Consider the following 23,640-nt stretch of genomic DNA (forward strand, 5'->3'; position numbering starts at 1 on the left):
TACAGAAAAAAGATAAATATTATTTAAAAAATGATCGAAATGGTATGAATATAATTATGTGCACACTTCGGGTTTAAATATCTGTCCGATTTCAAAAACTTAATAGCAAAACCATCAATACGACACAGAACACGACACCATCAGTATTTGCTTTACCTAATTATCCTCTAAAAGTTGTTGTCTTGAAATATCTTTAGTGTGTATTATTCCTAGCCATCTAAACCGCGATTTCTTTTTCTTTCTTCTCCAATTGGGTATACAGGACCTTCATCTGTAAGATATGCCTGTGTGGATTGGTGAAGACCAAGAAGAACTTCAGTATAGACATGGGCAAGATCATGTTCAACCGGAGAACGGCCAACGAATCGATGTCCAGAGATACGTCTCGAACAGGAGGTCAACGAACCACCGAAGACCAACTCTAAAAAAGGAAACAGAGATATAACAAAATAAAGGAATAATCAAAGGAAACTAATAGAAAGAGAAAAAGAGAAAAGGGAGAGAGAGAGAGAGAGAGAGAGAGGTATAGAAAGAAAGATAGAAAGAAAGATAAAAGAAAGAAAGAAAGAAAGGAAGGAAAGAAATCTGGAGACTCGTTTTAGATCCATGACATTCGGAAAGAGTTCGCATATCAAAGAGTGGTGTATTCTAGAGGTGGAGTCAGGTTTACGCAAGTAGGAGGGGCACGTATACCGGAAAAATCAATGCTAACAAATGAAAACGGTATTAGGTATTGGATGTTGCAGATGCCTTTTGGACGGAGATTTGAAAGGGGGCAGGTTTTTTTTCCGTGCCCTCCCATGAATTTACCAGTTGTGTATCTAGCACCACACCCTTCCCCGTTTGAAGGCACATAAATAAAATAACGTGTGTATTTGTCAGGGGGCTGTCCATGTACATTCCGCCTTCCCCGTTAGAGGTGATTTCTTCCCCATTAATCTATTTCTGGATACACCACTGTCATTTGTCATGTGTCTCGAATGACCCATTATGTAAAACCGCCTGGATAAGTATGTGCGCAGTGGTCGAAGCAATTAACATTACATTCTAAATTGTTGAATTGCAATAGTCTTGCAATTAAGAGAAGCAAATAACATTTTACCACTGCACGTGGCGATGAACTGAGCAGTACAAGCCCCCCCCCCCCCCCCCCCCCATACATGGACCTACTGAGACCCGGGGGCGCTGCAGCAATCCCTAATATTGAACTCTAATTTGCGTTCGTGAAAAAGTCAAAGATCACTCAAAACCTGTACAAAATGTATACATGTGGCCAAGAAGCTTGAGGTTGAGTCGTTCACAAAAACAAATTAGTATGCCTAGGATGCCCATACTTAAAGTTACTCACAAAAATGCTGTTTGTAGACGGATTTATTTCAATGTTGTGTCAAAATAGTTTATTTCATAAATTTGTTCCTTATAATGCGAGAGTGAGACACAGATTATTGTCAGTTTCCTGTAGCTGTTTTGTTATTTTACAACAACAGAAACCTGAATATCTCATCTTCACTCCTCGTACACTCTTTATCTAAACAAAATTGGCAGATAATGATATCGCTTATTAATTTTGTATGTTTTGTAACATTCAGTAAATACCATTTGCTTTGGATGCTGTGATACCACATAGTTAAGACTGGCTTCAATTGAACTTTATGATGTTCTCGATCAGGGACGTAGCCTGACCCAGTCAGTTAGCCTATAAGGGGGGGGGGGGTATTGGTCTTACTAAGTGGATGAAATATAAATGAACAAAGTCATCCATGGGGGGGGGGGGCGAGGGAAAGGTTATACTTGTTAAGCCCCTCACTCTACCTTCCCCCTCTCTTTCTCCTTTCCTTTCCCTTTCTCATTATCATGGTTCTTTTTTGTTGAGGGGGAGGGGGGTACCGGGGTAGCATGGTGTTCCACTCGTAATTCTTCCTTTCAATCCCGTTTTTTTTTCGACACCACTCCATTATCAAATTAAAATTCAGATTTACAGCCTATCATATAGAGCCATTCAGCCATGATCTAGTTCAAAACATTTAGACAGGCTGTAAATTAATCCCACGAGATACGCATTTACTCTTCATTAACTTTGATGAAAGCGGTTTATTGTTTATGTTACACACGGGCTTGTGTGTGAAGTGAAAAAAACGTGCATAAACTAAAACCAGACTACAGTTCTGTTGTTAAGGTGTTACTTCTTTACGCAGTGGTGGACATATTGGACAAGTTATGTAGTTCAAAGATAACAAAAAATGATAATAACATTTTCCAAACTGAGATTTGTTTGGAAGTATTGAGAGATGTGAGATGTGAGATATGAGCGGGTTGTGAAGATATCAGGATTGGTTATTCCACAGTTTGGGAGAAGCAGTACTGTTGTGAATGCTCTATCAACAGTGATGGAAGCATCTTGACAGAAAATGAATTTGCACCTTCCTTTCCTCTTCATTATGGGTACATTATCTTGTGTGTCAGTGTATTTACTTTTACATTTTGCAGTATGTTTTTTATATGGTGTGTTTTTAAAGTTTCTTATCCTGAAATTCACGATGTTTTACGAATTATATATTTCAAGTAAAAAATATTATTTCATACTGATTTACTTCTAAAAGAGTGCTCTATCTGATAGAATAAAATGTCATAGGCCTATAGCACAATTGTTTACCATTTCGTTTCTTTTCTTTTCTTCAGACATGTTTTTACTAAATAGGAATTAATTATCTTTTTTTTTTCTCAAAATGAAAGGCTCAATCAAAAATCATTTTATTGTAAAAATTTAATTTTGACTAGGCCTTTATTAAGCAGTTTCGAAAATTGTATAACAAATATTGTGATTGGAAAGGCAATCCATAATTATGTCTGTCAGTGAAGTTTAGAAAGTAAACGGGTTTCCTTGCATAATTTCATAGATAGGACCATGGACCTATTATGAATGGACATTCATCGTTTTCGTAACGAATTAATTGTGATTGTCTCCGTCAATGTCGTCTCAATAACATTCCGTACATGTTTCTTCCCTTTGATCTCATGATGGTCACCGCCAAAAAGCCGGGACAGAATCAAGATAGTGATTTTAAACATGTTAATCTACATGCGCAGAAGATAATAAATCGCTTAAATCATGGGAAATCGATGTGCAGTTCTGGTTAATAATTGGAAATTGTTGTTCCGTGTACCGTGTTCTATTTTTGAAAAACAAGTTGATATTACCAGACAGGTTTTGTTTGGATTGTTTGTGATTTAAAATCCCGTTTTCCCCAATTTCCTCATAATATTCCAGAGATACAACACACTGGGCTTATAAAGATCATGGCCTTCTAATAATTTATAAGGTCATTTGTGCGTGGAAAAGTGTGCAAATCAGTAATAATAAATTTCAGATCACCAAAATCGTCTGCTTTTCAACTTTGCTGCTCCCCATTTGGGATGTTTTTATCGAAGACATACTCTTACAGAGCACACCATCCAAACAAAACCCAAGAGAGGGAAACTGCTCATTTGTCAATGCCCGAAAATGCTTACGCAGTCGTTATTGTTAAAACAGCTGAATGTTCTCATTAAGATGCACATAATCAGAAGGCGGTGACTATCATTGGATCAAAGAAAGAATCACGTTGAATGTCCATCCGTAATAGGTTCATGATGGGACATACATGACATATTCATAATTCCTGCGAAGTTCTACAGAATTTGATGGTGGCTGCAAATGGGGCATAGTACCTTTAAGAAGCATCTAACATTTGAGATAATTATATCAATCGTTACTGTTTTTATCATCATATTCTATACCCAGTGACCAGAACTATAGTTATTGTAATATTTTTAAAAAAATGCATACAAGGTTACAGGGAAATGTAGAAGACACTATAAGTAAGGACCAGCAAAGACCAACTTTTCCTTGTAAATATCATTTCCACCTCAAACCACTACGATGTAATTTTAAAATCGCATAGACATAGTGATATAAAATTCATATTGTAAGCGTTGTGTGGCATGAAAACACTATAATGATCCTCACATTAGGTGGCGCTATACCACCAACCATTACTGAAGGTTTTGATTCTCGAGAGAAATGCATATTCGTAGTTTCGTACCGCTACTATTTCTACTTCTTCTACGCAACGACAACGACGAATAGTACTATGACGACTATAACTACTACTACTACATGTACTACTGCTGCTGCTCCTGCTACTACTTCTACTACTCCTACTACTACTTCTACTACTCCTACTACTACTTCTACTACTAGTATACAACTACTACTTCTACTCCTACTTCTACTCCTACTACTACTGTTACTACAACTACCACCACTACCCTCAAAACCAATAGTTGTACCATGTTTGTTAATGCGTCTAATATTTTAATGTATGTATTTGATGTGATAAACTTTTATAGTTTAGGTCTGCAAAGACCAATTTATTTTGGTTGCTTTTGTGTGTTTTGAGGTCAATTTAGTAAATGTGTAGATGTTTCTATCTCTACAAAGCAAATTGTACAGGCTGTATATATCTATTTTGATACGCTTGAGTGCTTGAATTGAATCAATATTATTATGTAGATCATTTTTACTGCCTTTTGTATAAAAGCATCGCTGTGTAATTGAATGTCCCAATCACACGCCTACCTACATGTATATGTGGGATGTCCACCCATTTATCAAGTTGATTACAATAAGATCAGAAAATGGCGAAAACAGGTCGGAGACCATTTGAGGGAAGAAAACAAATTTAATAAGTATAATAAGGTCTCAAGACAGGTTTGGAGATCTAGACACCACCTGACAGCTACGATTTCTTTGAAAGCTACTTAATGTGTATGATCAGGCAAAATATTTCATGAATTTTTAATCTTCCCTCTCTCGGAAGTACATATTCATATTCAATGAGAGGATACTGGTACTCGAAAAGAATATCAAAATTGCTATTTTGGGAAGGGATCTCAAAACGTAAACAAATTATATATACATGTATATATTTCGTATCTCACATTTTCATGAACCTATTCCGACAGATAGCAGGGTGGACTTCTCCTTCATATAGCTTATATCTACTTCATTGGGTGTATTGTTCATGGCTTTATTTTATCACCTAAAAAGTGTTTGTCAAGTTCAATTTGTCAATAAAAGAATATATATTTGTCCCAAGACAATTTCTAGAATGCAGTTTCTTTAAAACTATGTCTTCTCATTGCCTCTCTCTCTCTGTACCTCCCCCCCCCCCTCTCTCTTTCTCTCTCTCTCCCTCCCCCACCCCCTCTCTCTCTCTCTCTCCAACTCACTCACTCCATCCCCCAATATAAATTCTCTCTCTCTCTCTAAAATACATTTAAAAAAGGATAACATAGACTATACATGTATTTCATTTATCATTGTTTTAATATAACTATAGCTGTTCATATACAGAGTTTATGGTGTGGTAAGTGACACATTACCCTAAATTTAGAATGTTGACCCAAAAATCAAAAATCTAAATCGAACAAAAAGTGAATGATTAAAAACGTATAGCGAATTTGAAGGGGAAAAAAAAATCATGTTGCATACAATTTAGAGTAACTCTATGCACAAAAGCAGAACTTAATCACAAATTGAAGATGATGCTCAAATTCCTGCTTTTCTACTATTGTCATATCGCAGCACAAAGACATAAAAATATCCATGTATGAAACTCTTCCCTCGTCTAACCCTATAAATGTTATCATTAATCACAAGAAAATAAACATGATTTTTACCTTTGTTCCGTTCATCAAGCATCTTAAGTACATACTTTGCACGATTTAAAGTGAACTTGAATAAAAGGGGGAAAATCCAATTAATCAGCAATCATACGTTTTCAAATTCAAACTTCCTTGATAAAAAGTGAGCTGATGTGTTATATTTGAATATTATAATTGAAGACTAATACAATTTTAAGGGGGTCAGATAAATGCACAGATTAGACTTCCTAGGAACTACACATAATTCTGATGGTGTGCAGTGAACAATTAAAAAAATAAATCTTTAAAAGTTCTCGTTACTGCAGTATCATATCATATTCTGTAAGCATCCTCTTATTTTTATAGTGCGCTTTCAATATTATCTGTGAATAATATTCGTCAAACCAACTTCGTCTAAAAAGTAAATGAATTAAGTAGAGTAAACATGGAATGACCAACAATATCAAACTGACAACTCCATTAAAAAATAATACACATATTAAATACAAGGGCAAGTGAAGTCATTAACTGCTTTTTCCCTCTTTAATATATCCACATCTGCTGTTTAAAATAAAATTGAAGGTTGAAGGGACTACCTTGTACAACGACTCAAGTCTATGCGACTTTATAATGCCTCTTTCCATACTTTGATCAAATACTGCTCTTGGTTAATAGATCAGGTACTTGCAACATCTAAAATAGAACATGAAGATTTCGGGTAGAATCATCTTAGTTCGTCTAGATTTCTGTCAATTGAAAGTGGAGCATAGATATATGGACCTGCAATCCTGCATCCCACCTTACATAGAAGTGTCATTAAAAATATATATTACTTTTAAAAGCTTGCAACGACGCAATTGAAACTCCAATGTTAATAATTAACAATTTGGAAGTAACAATATAACAGTGTTCTTTTTCAAAAAAATTCAAAACTATAATCATAAAATACACGACAATAACAATACAAAGATATTAGGCATTTAGAATATCAGATGCACACACTAATCATACATTTTGCAAAGTCTTTTTGTCTCAAAGTTTTCTGCATTTGCACAGTAGCAAGAATAGAAAGAAAGAAACATGAGAGATGGAAAGGGAAGAGAGAAAGAGAAATAAATAAGCAAAAGCTAAAATTAGTAACCAAAATAACATAGCTGCTTACTGAAAAATCAATTAAATTTTAGCCCAAAACATTGCCAGAAAGAGATAAAAGATCTCTACCTTCATAGCAACATATCCTTACAGTCAACTGCATGTAAGTAGCCTATAAATTCAAATGAAAATTAAGTTCTATTAAACACTTTCACCCTGTATTCCAATAAGAAGAATGAATCGGAAAACAAACTTTAAGAAAGTTTTAAATGATACTTCACACACAACAGCATAACTAAATAACATATATCAATAAATCTTTGTATGTCGCAAGCTGGAAAATTGACATAGATCTAATAATTACAAGAGTTCACAAAATCACCGCATAGCCCCAAAACTTGGCACATTGGAAGCCACTACAAGAGCATTCATTACTAAACCATTGATTTGATTTAATGATCAACGTAAATGTGTTCTTTGTCTACTGCAGATGAATTCACAAAACAAGTTTCGCTTTAATTGGCAACCTATAACCTTCTTGCTTGTCACCACATGACATGGCATGTTTACAACATATTATAATCACAGATGCCAACAAAAGGAATTTCTTGTTTTCCCACAATAACAAAGTGAATTTTGAGATAGTTGTCAAATAAATACACAAGTACTTCAAAAAGGTTCCTGACCGATATCTGAAATATGAACACTTCTGGACTCTCAGATGAGCTCAAATTGGTTTGTGATGAGAATGTTGTTTTTCCTTCTTTGTTATTCTTCTTGGAAACAGGCAAGGCATTTTTGAATGTGAACATTTAGTACCTAGGTCTACAATGTAAAATGGCACATTTCATGACAAGAATATTGACTGCTCCCAGAAGAATGTTGACTGCTCCCAGAAGAATATTGACTGCTCTCAGAAGAATGTTGAACTCTTGGTCTAGCTTTGTGTAGCATCTTCTCACCAGCAATGTATGGTAGGTATCGCAAAGAGGAGCGGCCTCTCGGTTAATATGTCATTGAAGACCATGAAATCCAAGACAATAGACTCTCTCTTGGAACAGTAGTGGCACCAGTAATTTCTCCCACTCAAATTGCACTGTCTTTCTTTTTTCTAAGTCCTTGCAACACCATTGGTGTGGCCGTTGGTGTGGCCGTTGGTGTGACCATTGGCAAGTCCGTTGCAAGTGGCTTTCGAGGACCCATTGGTCAGCTGGCTGGAGTGAACTGATTTCTGGGTGATTGTAGCACTCACTTTGACATTCCCCTCATGCCTATCTTGGAACTCCTTCATGAAGCAGGCCAGTTTTCTCGTCTCCTCAACGGTTGTAGCGTTGTACAATGAGGCACGCAGACCACCGACTGTCCTGTAGAGTTGGAAAAGGAAAAAGGTTTCCTGGTTTAATAATTTAATCACTATGAAAGAGAATAAAATATCCAAGGTGTGGAATTACATGCATGCCACTGATATTACAATAATATAAGGAAGGAAAGGGAAAATAGGTTGATGTGACATATTTATCTATCATCATGAGAGCCATACAAGTACATGATGCAAGCCTAGATGTTCATTATTGTTCAAAAGATTTCTTCCAGATTGTTCAAGGATCAAATAAAATAGAAAGAACAGCATGTCAAAGATTACTTGATATCTTATTCATGACTCATTTACGGGCATGAACAAAAAACATCACAGCAACCGATATACCCTGCAATTTTTTGTATCAACAAATTATATGGCTATGAAAACTGAGAATAGCCGGACATCATACAGTAGCTTGTCCTTTTTTTTTTATACGGGCTGAGATAAACTGATATAATGATTGGTCTGAATCTAAATAATACAAGAATGTCAATAAACAGTGGTCAGGAATAGTTGCAAAATATCTTTTTGAGTATTACCGCTTAATAATGCCTGTTCAGAGCCAGAAATGTGTTTCTGGTGAAGGGTAAAAGTTAATGCCCCTAGGGGTTCAAAAAGACTAGGCTGGTTTACTAACCTGTGTCCTTTGAGGGCAGCCATTCCACGTGACAATGCCTCGGCGACAAACTCCTTCTCAAGCTCCTCATTGCCTGCAGCTCCCCCTATCCTGAAGGGAATATTCATCCTGCTACGGGCATCCTTGTCAATGGGGCAGCTACATCAGAACAAGATACAACGGAATGGATTTTAGACAATGGATATACACAAGGGTGAAAATTGATGGGGAACTCAGCATATTAAAGTCAATGCCATCTTTTGAACAGTCTGCATAGAGCCACAAGGTTATGAATTGTATGTAGAATTACATGATTTACCACCCTTTGATTCTAAGCATTGAAGAAGCCTCAAATTGTTTTTATTTATCATTATGGGTTTTATTCAGGTTTTTTTTTTCAATCTGCCCCCCCCCCCTTCCCTTTTATCTCTCTGAATGAAAATGTGATGAGTCGAGTCTGGAATAAAGAAAACTAGCTCCTATCATCTCTAGTATCAAAACACACATCAATTTCATAACAATCATTTAAAAGAGATGCATCAAGAACTAAGACCTAACATGGTTTTGAGAAACTAGCCCAAGACTATCCAATCATGATTGTTTCTTACCTGAAGAAGTTATTGGAGTTGTCAATCATGTCAAAGATAAGATTAGACTTAGCTATACTCCATTCTTCCATCTGATCCACACCACCGTTCTCCTTGATCCAGTCAAATACGAGACCCATGATGTATATACTAGAGAGAAATTTAATATGATTTGATATGTTAAAATAGAAGCTAAAACAGTGTTAGAATGGGTAGCATGACCAGCAAATTATAGATATTAAAATTTCTTTTTTCATTTTCATAAATTTGCATTCATTCAACAAATCTACCTTTTTGGTTAAAGCAAGTTTTCATTGCTGGAAGAGAAAATAAAGAATATACGGTATTGCCTTTTTTAAGGACTAACATGCTCCGGTCATGCTCACTTTTCAGCCTTCTATGTTCATTAAATATCAAGATCCCTCCAAAGTTAATAGTAAATGAATCACTATTAGATTATATACTAATACAAGGGAATTATGTAGGTGACTGTACATAAATTTGACCCATGACCCCTTAATATAATTATCTAAATTCCCTGTATAAGGTCAAATGTTACATTGGCTGTGATCAAGTTTGAAGTTCATCACTAAAATAGTTTTGAAGATACCACAAGGACAAATTAAAACCTAGTACGAAAGACGGATGAATGAACTACATAAGCAGAAGGGGAAGAGATAAGAGAGAGAGAAGAAATAACTTGGGGGGAAAAAAAAACCTCAATATGTCTTTCTTTCATTTTACCTGTAACATGGTGGTGTGTTGTAGACAGAGTTGCTTGCAGCCTGCTGCTTGTAATCAAAGATGATGGGACACTCTGTTAAAGCATGACCGATCAGATCATCCCGAACAATCACAACCGTTACTCCAGCACAACCAATGTTCTTCTGAGCACCAGCAAAGATCAGGCCAAACTGTACCAGAATTGAACAAAATAGAAAATAAGCATATTTTGCATGAAAACTTATGATATATCCAGCAGCACCAATGTACATGGAGATCATTTAGAAAATTAACTGCTGTGAAAACTAATTCAGTTAATACCAAATACAAATGTATCTGAAGGACAGGCACGTTTCTTATTTTCTGAAATATTGATTCACCAGCACTTGCTCTTTAAGTACAGGTTTTGATGAGAAACTTTGATGAGAAATTTCAAGGAAAACAAAAAAGTGGTCTTTATAGACAGGTGGCATTTCTGAACAGATGGTCGCTAAAGAAGGTTTGACTGTATATACTTTCCAAGGATTGTATAAATGGAGACAGGCCTGCATGAAAAATATTGAAAATGGAACTATACAGGAAGAACATTGTCAACACTTACCTTGGAAACATCAACCGGCCTGGAGAGGAAATTCGAAGACATGTCACAAACCAGTGGGATGCCATTCGTCTCTGGTACGTACTGAAATTCAACACCTGTGAATTGAGAGAAGAAAAATAATGTTATGACACATACATAGGTTCAGATGTTCTAATTTGCTCACAATGAAACCTATAGAAAGACTACTCAACAGAGACAAGAAAAGAGGTCTCTTTCCACAGGTGCATCATCATTCAAGTGCCTTGACACACTAGCCGTGTTCACATGATGGCAAGTTTGGTCGGCGTAAAGTTCCTGTTTAGAGCTAGTCGGCGTAAAGGTCAGCGTTGTGATCCTCTGAACGATAGTCATGTTAGCTACGTCGACCTTTACGCCGACTGATTTACTCCTGGATTTTTCCAGGAGTGACACTCTGACACGAGAGGGTAGCATAAGCTAACCATGTGGATGCTCTCACATGGCACTCAGAGTATCTGTGACCTTTCACAAGGGTCGTTTGTTTACAATAGAAAAATGAAAATTAGATTTTGCTCAGTCTAGATACGAAAACTGGGTTGAGGTCAACTAGGGCATCTGCCACCATTTCCAAGTAAAACTGGGTAAAATTTAGTCCGAGTAGGAGCAAATGGACAACTAGAAGTGCAAGGCAAATATTTATGAAATATTAATTGCTGCAGGTATTAACTTACGCTTATGATTAACTCAGACTAGGGAGCCCCATCTGAACATGGCTAATGGTGTATGCAAACAACTTATTGAATTTACAAGTATAGATTCAATTATAAGAATGCCAAAAAGCAAAGAAAAGGTTGCCTTGAACTTTGGGCAGGTCAAAGCTGTTTTGTTTATTCGGTCATTTGTTAGTCTGACCTTGGTCTCATTTGTGTGCCTGGAGACTGCAAAGGCTAAATTGAAATCTCCCTACTAAAAATTGTATTAGTTTTTAAAACCAGCCCAGAAACTGTTTTTTGACTAGCATCATTCTGTATATATTTTTCACCCATCTTTTGTTTAAAATCCTGAGCCTAGAAAAAGGTTTTTGTCTATTTTTCATTTTTTCTCATAAGAAACTAGGAGCAAGGTAGTCTAGTTTTCTAGGAAATAGACACCATAAAAGTATAGATAAAATAGCACCCAAATACATTTTTTTCATGTGACAACTGGCCAGGGCCAACTGGTAACTCACCATTGATTGTCTCGTTAGCACAGTAGAAGACATATTCAGCCTCTGGGTCCATGGTCCATGTATCAGGATGGGGGATTGCTGTAAGAACAAGTGGAGAAAAAAATCCTTGAGAAATAGAAAGCAAGTATTCTCATATTGCCTCAGATTCAGAGGATTTTATTTGACTAGGTTTAAAAAAAAGCATGTACCGGTAACTCAAAAGAAAAGGAAAGGATCTTTATCAGCTTAATACAGGCATAATCACAATCTGAATTTTTGTTTTCTTCCTGGCATTAATTATGAGCTAATTATGGTCTTCAGGTTTGAGAGAACTGTATAACCAAAATATAATATGATGAATTACACTAATACTGAGAAATAGTAATTAAAAACCTGAAAAAAATACAATATTAATCATCCAGATATATTACACTGTACATTTGACATTGGTTATAAGTATAATGTCTGTGGGTAAATATTTTAACAAAATCTTAAAATCTAGCTTTTTGTATAAAAGTTGTTTTTGTAACAGTTTTTAGAAGAAAAGTTAAATGAATCAAAAATATGTATTTAAACATACAAAACTGAAAAATATCAGCCTAAAAAGGGGAAAAAAGCAACAACCCCCCCCCCCCCCCTCAAAAAAAAATTGACCGACCGACCCAGGTGCTGGCACTTAAAGGGCAATACACTTCCTGAAAGGTGCTGCAAGTACCGTAGTAGTGCCACACATACACTGTACAACATAAAGGCCCTATTTACAAGGTGTCTGAACTCATAGACTATCCTTTCCTATAGGTTACATCATCACTCAAACAAAGCTGTTACATCACACAGAGAACAGGAATTACTCAGTGTATAAAGAATATGTGGACCATTCATGGTCGCCCTATCCCTAATATGGAACAGCGCACACAGAACAATAGCCCCGCCCACAACACACCCATGTGCCATGTGACATATACATGCACATGTATTACCAGTACAGCTTGTCCATGCATGCCTGCTGATCAAATGTGTAAATTACTGTAAGGTTTTGCTCTAGTAGTAGTAGGCCTACATGTTTCATTGTGCAAATAAAACAGACATATTTTACAAGATATATGTGTATTGTATGCATATTGGCAAAGCCTTCCTTCTTTTTTCTTCCAATGACTTCCTTGTGTTTCAAAATATGTACTCATACTCCTCTTAATATAGTAATATAACCCAGCATTTGTAATAAATACAGGGTAACAATAAGATTGTAGGGCCTTGAGAGTACAGTATTACACGCTGACAAGAAGACAATATGACCATATATAGCTTTGTTCAGAGTTGCTAGTATTTTATGTAAACTAAATTTGTGCGTGGTATATCCTAATGGAATTTCACAAATGCAGGATCACTGAAGAAGGAATTTCCCACACTAAACTGCTGCCATTTCCCGCAAGACAGAATTTAAAGAAACGGACTAGTTGGACAGATGGAATTCCCTGCTATTTTCCCTGACTTGATTGATCAAAAGAAATAATAACAATCTGATTAATTCAGGGTTCCTTGACTAGAAATAAAAACCCTTCTTTTCCAGGCCTACCTGGAATTTTAGATAACTGGGAAAACTATACAAAACACACAAAGCAGCATAAAGTTGTAAGCAATGCATATTAGGCCCCTGTTTCATGAAACTCTTTTAGAAATAAGTTACAATACCTCTTCTAATCTACTGAAATCCTTGCATGTGATTGGCCCAGGGCAAATTTTACATAGAATTTTAGCATAAATAATCGGGCCAGTTTTACAAAACAGGCTTACAAAACAGGGCTCAGGATTAACAGTTCATAAAGGGCATGACTTAATAGGACAAAGAGGATTATAAATTACCTAACCTTCTCTAAATACAACAGCAGGCCTTTCATAATACCCAAGCTGACCTTTTACCTCATTATCTATTAAAACACTTAACCCTACTTAAAACCATCCCTTTGTCAAAAGTTTGCCCAATAGCTGGAACATGACAGCTGGAAGAGCCAAATTTGACAGCCAGACCAAGATAGCTTTAAAACATGACAGCTATACTGTGAGTGTGTCAGCTTTGAGACCCAATGGCTAGTATGGAGACATAGCTTTAATTTTGTATGTATAAAGTCAAACTTGTCTTAGTGTCCACCTCTCTTTAAAGGTCACCTGACTAGCTATAGTGGACATGTGTGGCCAGGCTTGAGGGATATGTTGTGTGCAGATCCTTTTTTTTTAACCCCCCCCCCCTATTTCTTTACAATGCAAAATAGTTTACCTTTCACCAAAAGTTTTTAAACGCCGTTTACTGCGTCACACGTAGACAAACTTTTTAAGTGCTTCTTCCCAGCAATGTGAACACGCACAAATAAAATGATCACACCATAAAGATGTTCAGGCAATGTGCAAACATCTTTATCATTAATTATCCTTACACAACCCAGGTTATGTAAGGACATTTGTTTGCCTGTCATAGATAACAAGACAATGACTGATAATAACTTACAGGTATATTTGCTTCCCTTGGTGAACACCTCCCTCGTTGTTCCGTATTTGAGCCCTTCCTTGGCCGCCTTGACAGACCACATCCCTGTTGGGATGTAATCGGCCTTCTTCCTCTTCAGAAGGTTCAGCGGTACGGCGCTAAATTGGCCGGTGCCGCCACCCTGCAGGAAAAGGATCTTGTAGTTGTCAGGAACTTTCCTGTTGGAAAGAATAACAAATAATTTTCAATTTTGGTTGTAAACAAGAAAAAGCGATACAAAACATGCATTTAAGCCAAAGCAACTTATGTGATGGTGTTGCAAATACGATATACAAAACTTGAGAAAAATTCCACCATTATTCTTGATTCTGAGTAACGTTATATCAAAAATACATTAACTACAAGAGAGGGAGAAATGTTATCACAGAATTGCAGACATAAGACTTTACTTTCATGCAGCCATTAAAAAAACAACTTAAGTCTAGATGTTTTCTGAAACATTCTTTTGGGTAATATGAAAAAGGTATTGTACTGAATACATCAAGAACATTGTGAATAAGGACATTTTACCTCATTAATTCATTAATTTAAAAGAAAATTTGATCAACTTACATGAGTTCCCTGAGATTTTGCTGTGCATTGGTCAAGATTGCTGTAAATTCAGGTGACCTGTGACTCATTTCTGGAAGGTCAAAGAAAACAAAACAGACATTTAACACATTAAGCTAAAAAAGAGACCTGGACAATGAATATTGAGCAATTAACACATGAGCTTTTAACATTTTAAACCCTTAAACATGGACAAAATGGTTTTCTGAAGTGTGAAGAGAGGATTTTTAAAAATGATACTGATTTCATCAGCTTGATAATCAGTTTCTGTCAAAGTGTTTAGTATAATTTTGTTTAAAAACACCTTTTCCTTCATAAGACTACATGAATTTGTGTAATAACCCCCACCTCCCCAACAAAAAAAAACAAAAATTTACGTGTATGTTACCATAAGTTACAAACTTATAATAAATATTATCTCAAAGTACTTTTGAATTGGTTAAAAATGTTCTGAAGCTATGCAAAGAAAATACAAGTACCGGTTCTTTGATTTTTATAGAATTATTTCCATTTTATAAGGCTGCTCTTTTGGTACAACATTTTCATACCATCGATAGGAATTTAAAATATCACAGCTAGGGTAATCCATCAAACTCTTTGTTGTCAAACTCACCCATGACTCCATATCCAAGACCTTGGTAGTTCATAAACTCCTTTTGTGCTTTCATTAAGATCTGTGATCATAAGACAAAATAAAGTGATATTCTTGTCATACTAGCATCACTGAATGTCTTTAATCATGTATCATTATGTCCACCGATACCTGTAAATTTTTGGTACTTATAAGCAGTCATAACTCGTAAGGCACCAACAATTCTAATTTGAAAAAACAAAATGTGCATAGAAAGAAGGAAAAAACTTAAAATACTGATATGGGGACTCATACAAATACATGTATGCATCTAAATGATCTAACAAGTAACAATCATGATAATATTACAATCAAGAATGTGTATGTTTAAAATCCTTTAACTTGGGCAACAATGACTTGTCATTTTAGACAACTAGCATCTAAGGTGAATGTCTGGGCATACAATGTTTGTCCTGATACAATAAAACATACTTACGGTATCTTATCTTTTGTTTGATGATTCCATTACAACAAAGATTGTTGGGGTTATGAACTCTAAAATATACATTGTAAATTAGATTGGGTTTATGAAGTCTAAAATATACAGTACATCATGAATTAGGTTGGGTTTATGAACTATTAAGCATACATGTGCATTGTAGTAATTTCTAAATTCAAACAAGTCATTCGATTGTGAATGAATTACCTTTACCCGAGATTCTGGAAGAATGCTGTGTTCTCAGCAATCGGGCTCCCAATTCAATTAAATTAACAAAGCATAAGAGAAGGTCGAGTCATGGGAAGACCAAAAAGATGACTGATCATTCTTCTTATAAATAGACTGATATGACAAGTTTACATGAGAACATTTTTTACCTTCATAAGACATTATTCCCATATATGAATATTATTTCTGAAATCTCACCAGCCCCTACCAGTCTCACTCAGGCTTGCCCAGTGAAATAGGGATAGCAACAAACATATTTTCACTAAGGAATATGATTTGATATAAGTACAAATTTGGATAAACCAATCTGAATTCCATGTTGGTTTTCTATAAAATTCAAAAAAATAAATAATAGTACTTCACTGAACCATTTCTTTACTAGTCTATAATTCATTCTAAAACAAAGTCTATTAAACCTGCTGATTTTTTTACAAATCAATCCAACCAAATAATAAATAGATCAGGGCAGATTAAGTAACAGCTGATAGCAGGGGAAGGGCAAGAGGAGCAAGGCCCCTAGGAAAGCTAACTGGTCTGGGCCCTGGTAAATTGTGGAGTAATATAACAGCCTTGAGTAGATTTCCACCTCCATTTGACTTTGAGAATGACAAGGGTAGTATGCATCAACAACCCACATGTGGTCAGATGTCTTCTCATACTAGTACTAGTAGTGTAGTCTAAATGCACATGTCTACCGAGGCTTTCAAATGGATATCTCAATTAAAATTCTCTCTATTTTACTGAAAAGAAGTGAACTTTGGCAAAGTATACCTGTTCTAAAATAAATTATATCAATAGACGATTAACTGAAAAAATATATTTCAGAATTCCATTCAGTCATGACCAAAGACAAACCTCGAGAAGGGTTGGGAAGAAATACTGTCTGAAAGCTAGACTAGTTTACAAAGTGTCTGGCCATCCCTTGGGCATGCGCTCTTCATAAAGTTAAGCCACACCCCTTCATAAGTAGTCTACATGCCCAGACTCTATTGTTAAACATCGGGAACAGCATGATGTACATTTTATGTACCTAAATACTATTTAAATGCTGACTTGAAAGTACATGATAAAGGTAAAAGCATTATTAAATCCTACATACTGTACATGTACATGTTGGCCTATATATATCGTCAAAGATTCATAAGAATTTAATTTCAATAAATCACATTCATATTAATGTTCAATCCACTCTGTACAAGAATTGGCATCACACAATTTTTACAACTGTTTTTTTTTTTAAAGTTGGTGAAAGGATTGGACCCCTGTAAGAAGTTTAATAGCTTCTTGGATTAACTAACTGCAAACACCAAGCTAAAGAATGATCTTACAAATACATTGTATAGAATAAATTGTGCAGTTCAATGATTTCAGACAAAGAATGGATTGTGAATATAAAAGAAAAGGATCCACATGGAATTTTCCATTGCTCTGAAATTAATGCCTGCATTGATTCAATGAAAAACACAATACAAGGTTTTGATCAATGTGTGCAGTAAAGCTTCAATGTCATTTCCTCCAAGGTAGTTTGTTTGTATCATTCCAATTGAGAATTCTTTACAATCCAACTCAAAGAGATAATTATGTTTGTGAAATTGATAAACCATCCTTTCACCTTCACGTCTTCAGAGTCTGTGTTTCAGACTACTAGCACTAAACAGCTGATTGGAGCAAATGCTCTTGACAAAAAAAGCTGGATGCATGCATGAGGGAAAAACCCATTCTGACGTCAATGATTACTGACTGCTGATTCTTACATCATACATGTGGAAAAAAGGGAGAGAGTTTTAAACAAAGGAGAAACTGATAGATGCATTTATCAAATTGTGGAACAAAATTTAAGAAATATGTCCAGGTTTCATGATTCATGATTTTTATCTGAACACCTAGCCCTTGCCCAAACTTTACAAAAGCTGTAACTCTTTGTAACAAAAGGTCATGCTATGGACAAATTGAATCACACCACTGGCACTAGTACCGGGGTATTTGCCAATTGTGAAAGTTCCCAATGGAAAATTTTCTCTGTGTATCAAACACTTCTTCAAATTAAAATATGACAAAAGTTTGAGGCTCTAATGTAGATAATATAAATAAAGCCATATCTAGTATAGAATAGGCTAATACTATACTACATTTTTTCTTGTACAGACTGATTCATTACCGGTAAACATTTATGTATAAAAAGTTTAAAAACAATTTAAACCCTTTCACCTTTGTGTCTTCAAAGAGTCTGTGTTTCAGACTACTAGTACTAGCACTAAACAGCTGATTGGAGCAAGGGCTCTTGACAAAAGCTGGATGCATGCATTTTCACTGAGGGAAAAAAAACAATCCCACGTCAATTATTGACTGCCGATTCTTTTGCAAGTGTCATACATGTGGAACTAGATGGAATTTTGACTGCGCGCAGTCGAAAATGATGCCTCCGCAATAGAGCAATTTAAACAAGTTTGGAGTTTAAATCTCCAGTGGTTCTTGAGATATCATGATAACAATCTCAATGTATGGAATTTCATAAGTTGACCTCTGTGACCCTTGACCTTTGACCTACGTGCTCCAAAATCTAATCAGATTGTCTTCCTATGGTGATACACACTATCATTAAGTTTGAAGTTTAAATCTCTAGTGGTTCTTGAGATATTATGATAACAATCTCAATGTATGGAATTTCATAAGTTGACCTCTGTGACCCTTGACCTTTGACCTACGTGCTCCAAAATCTAATCAGATTGTTTTCCTATAGTGATACACACTATCACTAAGTTTGAAGTTTAAATCTCCAGTGGTTCTTGAGATATCATGATAACAATCTCAATGTATGGAATTTCATAAGTTGACCTCTGTGACCCTTGACCTTTGACATACGTGCTCCAAAATCTAATCAGATTGTTTTCCTATAGTGATACACACTATCACTAAGTTTGAAGTTTAAATCTCCAGTGGTTCTTGAGATATCATGATAACAATCTCAATGTATGGAATTTCATAAGTTGACCTCTGTGACCCTTGACCTTTGACATACGTGCTCCAAACTCTAATCAGATCGTCTTCCTATGGTGATACATACTATCCTTAAGTTTGAAGTTTAAATCTCAAATGGTTCTTGAGATATCGCGCTAACAAACTCAATACAAGGAATTTCATAAGTTGACCTCTGTGACCTGTGACCTTTGACCTACGTACTCCAAAATCTACTCAGATCGTCTTCCTATGGTGATGAATACTATTCCTGAGTCTTAAGTTTAAATCTTAAATGGTTCTTGAGATATTGTGATAACGGTCAAACGGGACGGACGGACGGACGTACGGACGGACGGACGGACGTACGGACGTACGGACGTACGGACGGACAACCCGAAAACATGATGCCTCCGGCACCACCTTCGGTGGCGGAGGCATAAAAAGGGGAGCGAGTTTTGTAAAAAGGAGAAACTTGTAGGTGCATCTATCAAATTGTAGAACAAAATTCAAGAAATATGTCCAGAATTCATGTTACTTGTCAGGACTTTTTCTCTCCTCCAAAAAATGTTTCAACATCCCTGAACATTTGGCTCTACTACCCCTAGGCCTAAATTGAACAAAAGCTGTAAATCTTTGTAACATAGGGATTAAGGTCATGTTATGGAAAATTTGAATCATACCAATATTATATTCACTATGAATTAACACATCTTCAATTAGAATATCATGAAAGCTTGTGCATTAGAAAGTACATTACTGACTAGACCCTCTACTGTAGATATATACTCTAAGCTACATTTTTTTATTGAACAGACAGATTCATTACTGGTGAGCAGTTATGTATAAAAACAGATGAAACCCTAGTGTAGTAACAGTGGTACTGATAATCATCAGAAATGAAAGAAGGACTTGTTAATTGAATCATCAACTTTAGTGTCTATTAACGTTTCACGGGGCAGGCAGATTATGCCCTTGGAGACCTAGGAAGTAGAATGGACCTGAGAAGTAGAATACTTTACTTTTAAATCCACCAACTTTTAGCTTTAATACAAAATAATAGTTAGAGACAGATATTTCTCCTATCCCAAGCTTCCTCCGCTCTTCTTCTTCCATTTCTTTCTTTCTTTCTTCTTAAAAAAATTCTACTTCTTCTTCTCCTCCCCTTCTGCTTTTTCTTTGTTTTCTTCTTCATTGGGTTAGTCTACATCTGCCTCCTTCACTTCAAGTTTGAAGATTCTTGCAGATGGTGATTGCAGATGGATTTATGGCAACCTTTAAGTTTACTAATCTAAAAATGATGATCCGAACAACTGTTGTGTGGATGTAAATGTATGAAGTTATCTATGTTCATTCGGACCAGGGGACAACTCGGCCCAGCTGCAAAAACGGTCATTTTTTGTAATTTTACCCTAACTCTAACCCTAACCCTAACCCTAAACCTAACCCTTAACCTAAACATGCAAAAAATGACCGTTTTGGCATCTGGGCCGAGTTGTCCCCTCGTCCGAGTTAGCCCGATTCCGTTCATTCGGCTACAGTTTAAATCCTTTTTAAATAATAGGTCTAGACCAATGTTAAATATTAAATAATTCACGGTAGATTTTGATATGTGCCTTCAGTATTGAAGGAGGCAGATTATCTTGAAGAAGAAGACTTTGTATGAGTAGATCTATGACATTCTACTTTTTCCTACTCCTAGCTTCAACAACATTTCTTCTCTGTAAGAATGATCCTGAATCTTGTTCAATTTGTACAAATGTGAACTGGTGTAGATGTAGTGGTGGTGAATGGAATCATTTATCTACAGTTTAATAGATGCAATCTAATCATTGTTGACATAAAAATACACACATACAGAGGCTTGGCCAAGCCCAAGGTAGGCCTAGGGCATTCTCAATGAACTAATAATATGAACGACCAACAACATCATCATGAGCATGATTAACAAACGTCCTTCGTCCTTGGACTCATTCAGCTCAGGCTCAGCTCAGTCAAACACAACGAGACCAACATGATAAAGAAAACAGTTTTCTCACCTGATCGGGTAGTTTTGCTGGTCCAGCAGCGAAATTACAAACTCTGCTCATGATTGATGATTTCTGATTTACTTGATCACAAAGAATTAATTGTAAAGTGTTGGAATTGTGATGATCACACAGTCGTTCACTAGGTCTCCTTGCAGATGACTAGGTCTACTCGTCAAAAACACTGAATGCTAAATCAGCTGATGTCCGTTCATATATACCCGCGCTGAATGAATAAAGGCGCGCCAGCTGCCGTTGCAAGATTCGGTTCTTCCCCGCTCGCTCCCCAGTACTTTTCCTAGCAAATCGAGAGATTGTTCCATGCCGCCGCGGCCCTTCATTGGCCGAGCAACCGGCTGGATTCAATAACTCATCCATGCAAATCAGCATGTGCTTTCTGTACACGCACAAATCTCATGATAGTGGTAACATCGCAGACGTTGAGAAATATCTTTAGTCTTTAAATCCAGACCCAGAGTATTTCACGTTAAAATCTCGTGGATTTATCCATGAACCTAATACAATCATACAGAAAAATGTTTAGCTATAATATCCAGCGGTGATATTTTTGGGGTGCTTATTCATTGGTACCGGTAACGATTCTGAAGAAAATTATGAGATTTATATTTCTCTCTTTCTTTCTTCCAAATTTTTATTTTCAACTTTCGGACGCCCATCTGAAGCCGCCCCTATAAATTCACTTTATATAGAAAGTCAGTGATTGCGGCCCATGGAGCAAATCGCATATCATTACTTTGCTATCATTGTCATCCGATTATCATTATTATTATCTTCATTGTCATAATTAGGCATGTTATCATTACTGTTATACTATGTAAATGTGGTCATTTATTATCAATTTATGATACATTTTTCATAAGTGTATATGCCAGGCGCGGATCCAGGATTTCTTAGGGAGGGGGCCCAACTTTTTTTTTTTTTTGCTCCCGAAAATTTGAAGATCGCGCCGGCCGAAAAGTCGCTCAGTGGGGGGGGGGGGGGGGGGGGGGGGGGGGGGGGGGGGGGGGGGGGGGGGGGGGGGGTACAGAGCACAATTTTTTTTTTTTTTTTTTTTTTTTGCTCCCGAAAATTTGAAAAACGCGCCGGCCAAAAATTCGCTCAGGGGGGGGGGGGGGGGGGGGGGGGGGGGGGGGGGGGGGGTAGTGAGCACATTTTTTTTTTTTTTTTGATCCTCAAAAAAAATTTCAATTTGCACCCCCCCCCCCCCCCTTGAGCGCCAGGGGGGGGGGCCCAACCCCCAAAAAAGGTAAAAAATCACGTGATTTTACATGATTTTTTTCTCAAGGGGGGGGGGGCCCGGGCCGCCACTGGTATAGGCCTATATGCCTGCATGTCTATTCTCCCTAGATTTTTTTAGTGGTTTGTTCGATTGCTCCTGACTCAGTTGATGATGCCCCGCCCGCAAAACAGAGCCGGGTGAGAGGCTGGGAGGAACTTAGAGAGGGAGGAGGAGGACCAGAATGAGACCATGCACCCAAATCAATAACATTGTTAATTCACTCATCCGGGTGCTTACCCGCCCCCTTCCCTGCCCTCCCCAAATGTCTGGTGATAATAATCTCAATATGCCAGTGACTTAACCTGAAGGCTAACACTATGATGGGCAGGCGCGTACGCAGGGGGGGTGTTTAGGGGGTTAAACCCCCCCCCCTTGGTATTTTTATGTGTGTAAACCCCACTAAAAAATCCCTAAACCCCCCCCCCCCCCCCCCCCATTTGGATTTTTTTTTTTTGAAAAAAAAATCACCCCCATGGCTGACCTAAGAAAGGTGACCTTACCCCCTCCAAAGGAACAAAATGTCAAATTTTCAAATTTCGAGACCAAAAAAAAAAAAAAAAGTGTCCTCTTACCCCCCACTGAGCGACTTTTCGGCTGGCTGAGTCGTTGCGACTTTTTTTGAACTACCACAAAAAACAAAAAAGTGTCCGCTTACGAAGCCAGCGAGCAAAATAATTGACATATTATTTTAGGCTACTAAAATGCTATTTCTTCGTAATAAAAAAACACGGACCAGTCATGATCTTCGGGCGAATAATGTAAGTTGCTTACCAGTTTTGCTGGTAACATTGAAATCGTAATGATGTCAGTCATTGGCGTAGCCTATAGAGGGCACGTGCCCCACCTTCCCCTTTACAGTGGTATTGGTATACCCAAAAAAGCGAGAAAAGACAGAAATAGACAAGCAGGGAGAATGGGAAAATGTGCAAAAAAGAGGAAGATGGTTAACCCGGAAGTGCGTATAATTATATAGACTAAAATTCGCTCAATCGTTCTATAGTGCCCGTCAAAGTTATGATTGGGGCACTCACCCTCCGCCTCAAATGTTGGTCTTTTTATATCAAACTAAGATGATTTAAATTATTGATGACAAGTAAGTTTTTTTAATTGCATTTTTGCCGGACGACTTACTGTCCTCGG

General features: G+C 36.8%; 2 protein-coding genes across 2 annotated transcripts in view; one reads left to right on the forward strand and one right to left on the reverse strand.

The window, feature by feature from the left end:
• The window catches only part of LOC579956 (melatonin receptor type 1A-like), a 23,070-nt gene extending 22,645 nt beyond the window's left edge, over nucleotides 1-425 (forward strand). The window contains exon 4 of the mRNA XM_780044.3: nucleotides 263-425. Coding sequence (XP_785137.1) covers nucleotides 263-425 — 163 coding nt within the window. The remainder of the gene's footprint in view (nucleotides 1-262) is intronic.
• A 5,940-nt stretch (nucleotides 426-6,365) lies between these two features.
• Nucleotides 6,366-21,513, reverse strand: LOC580016 (phosphoserine aminotransferase). The gene is made up of 10 exons (XM_780097.5): nucleotides 21,213-21,513; nucleotides 15,534-15,594; nucleotides 14,924-14,993; nucleotides 14,333-14,529; nucleotides 11,851-11,928; nucleotides 10,665-10,759; nucleotides 10,085-10,254; nucleotides 9,362-9,490; nucleotides 8,775-8,912; nucleotides 6,366-8,141 (listed from the first exon to the last, which is right to left on the reverse strand). Exons 1-10 carry the CDS (start codon nucleotides 21,261-21,263, stop codon nucleotides 7,889-7,891), a joined length of 1,242 nt encoding a protein of 413 aa, XP_785190.3. The 5' UTR covers nucleotides 21,264-21,513; the 3' UTR covers nucleotides 6,366-7,888.
• Between the last annotated feature and the right edge of the window lie 2,127 nt (nucleotides 21,514-23,640).

Source organism: Strongylocentrotus purpuratus, unplaced genomic scaffold (genome assembly GCF_000002235.5).
Source record: "Strongylocentrotus purpuratus isolate Spur 01 unplaced genomic scaffold, Spur_5.0 spur5_scaffold_6, whole genome shotgun sequence".
In the NCBI taxonomy this organism is placed as follows: Eukaryota; Metazoa; Echinodermata; class Echinoidea; order Camarodonta; family Strongylocentrotidae; genus Strongylocentrotus; species Strongylocentrotus purpuratus.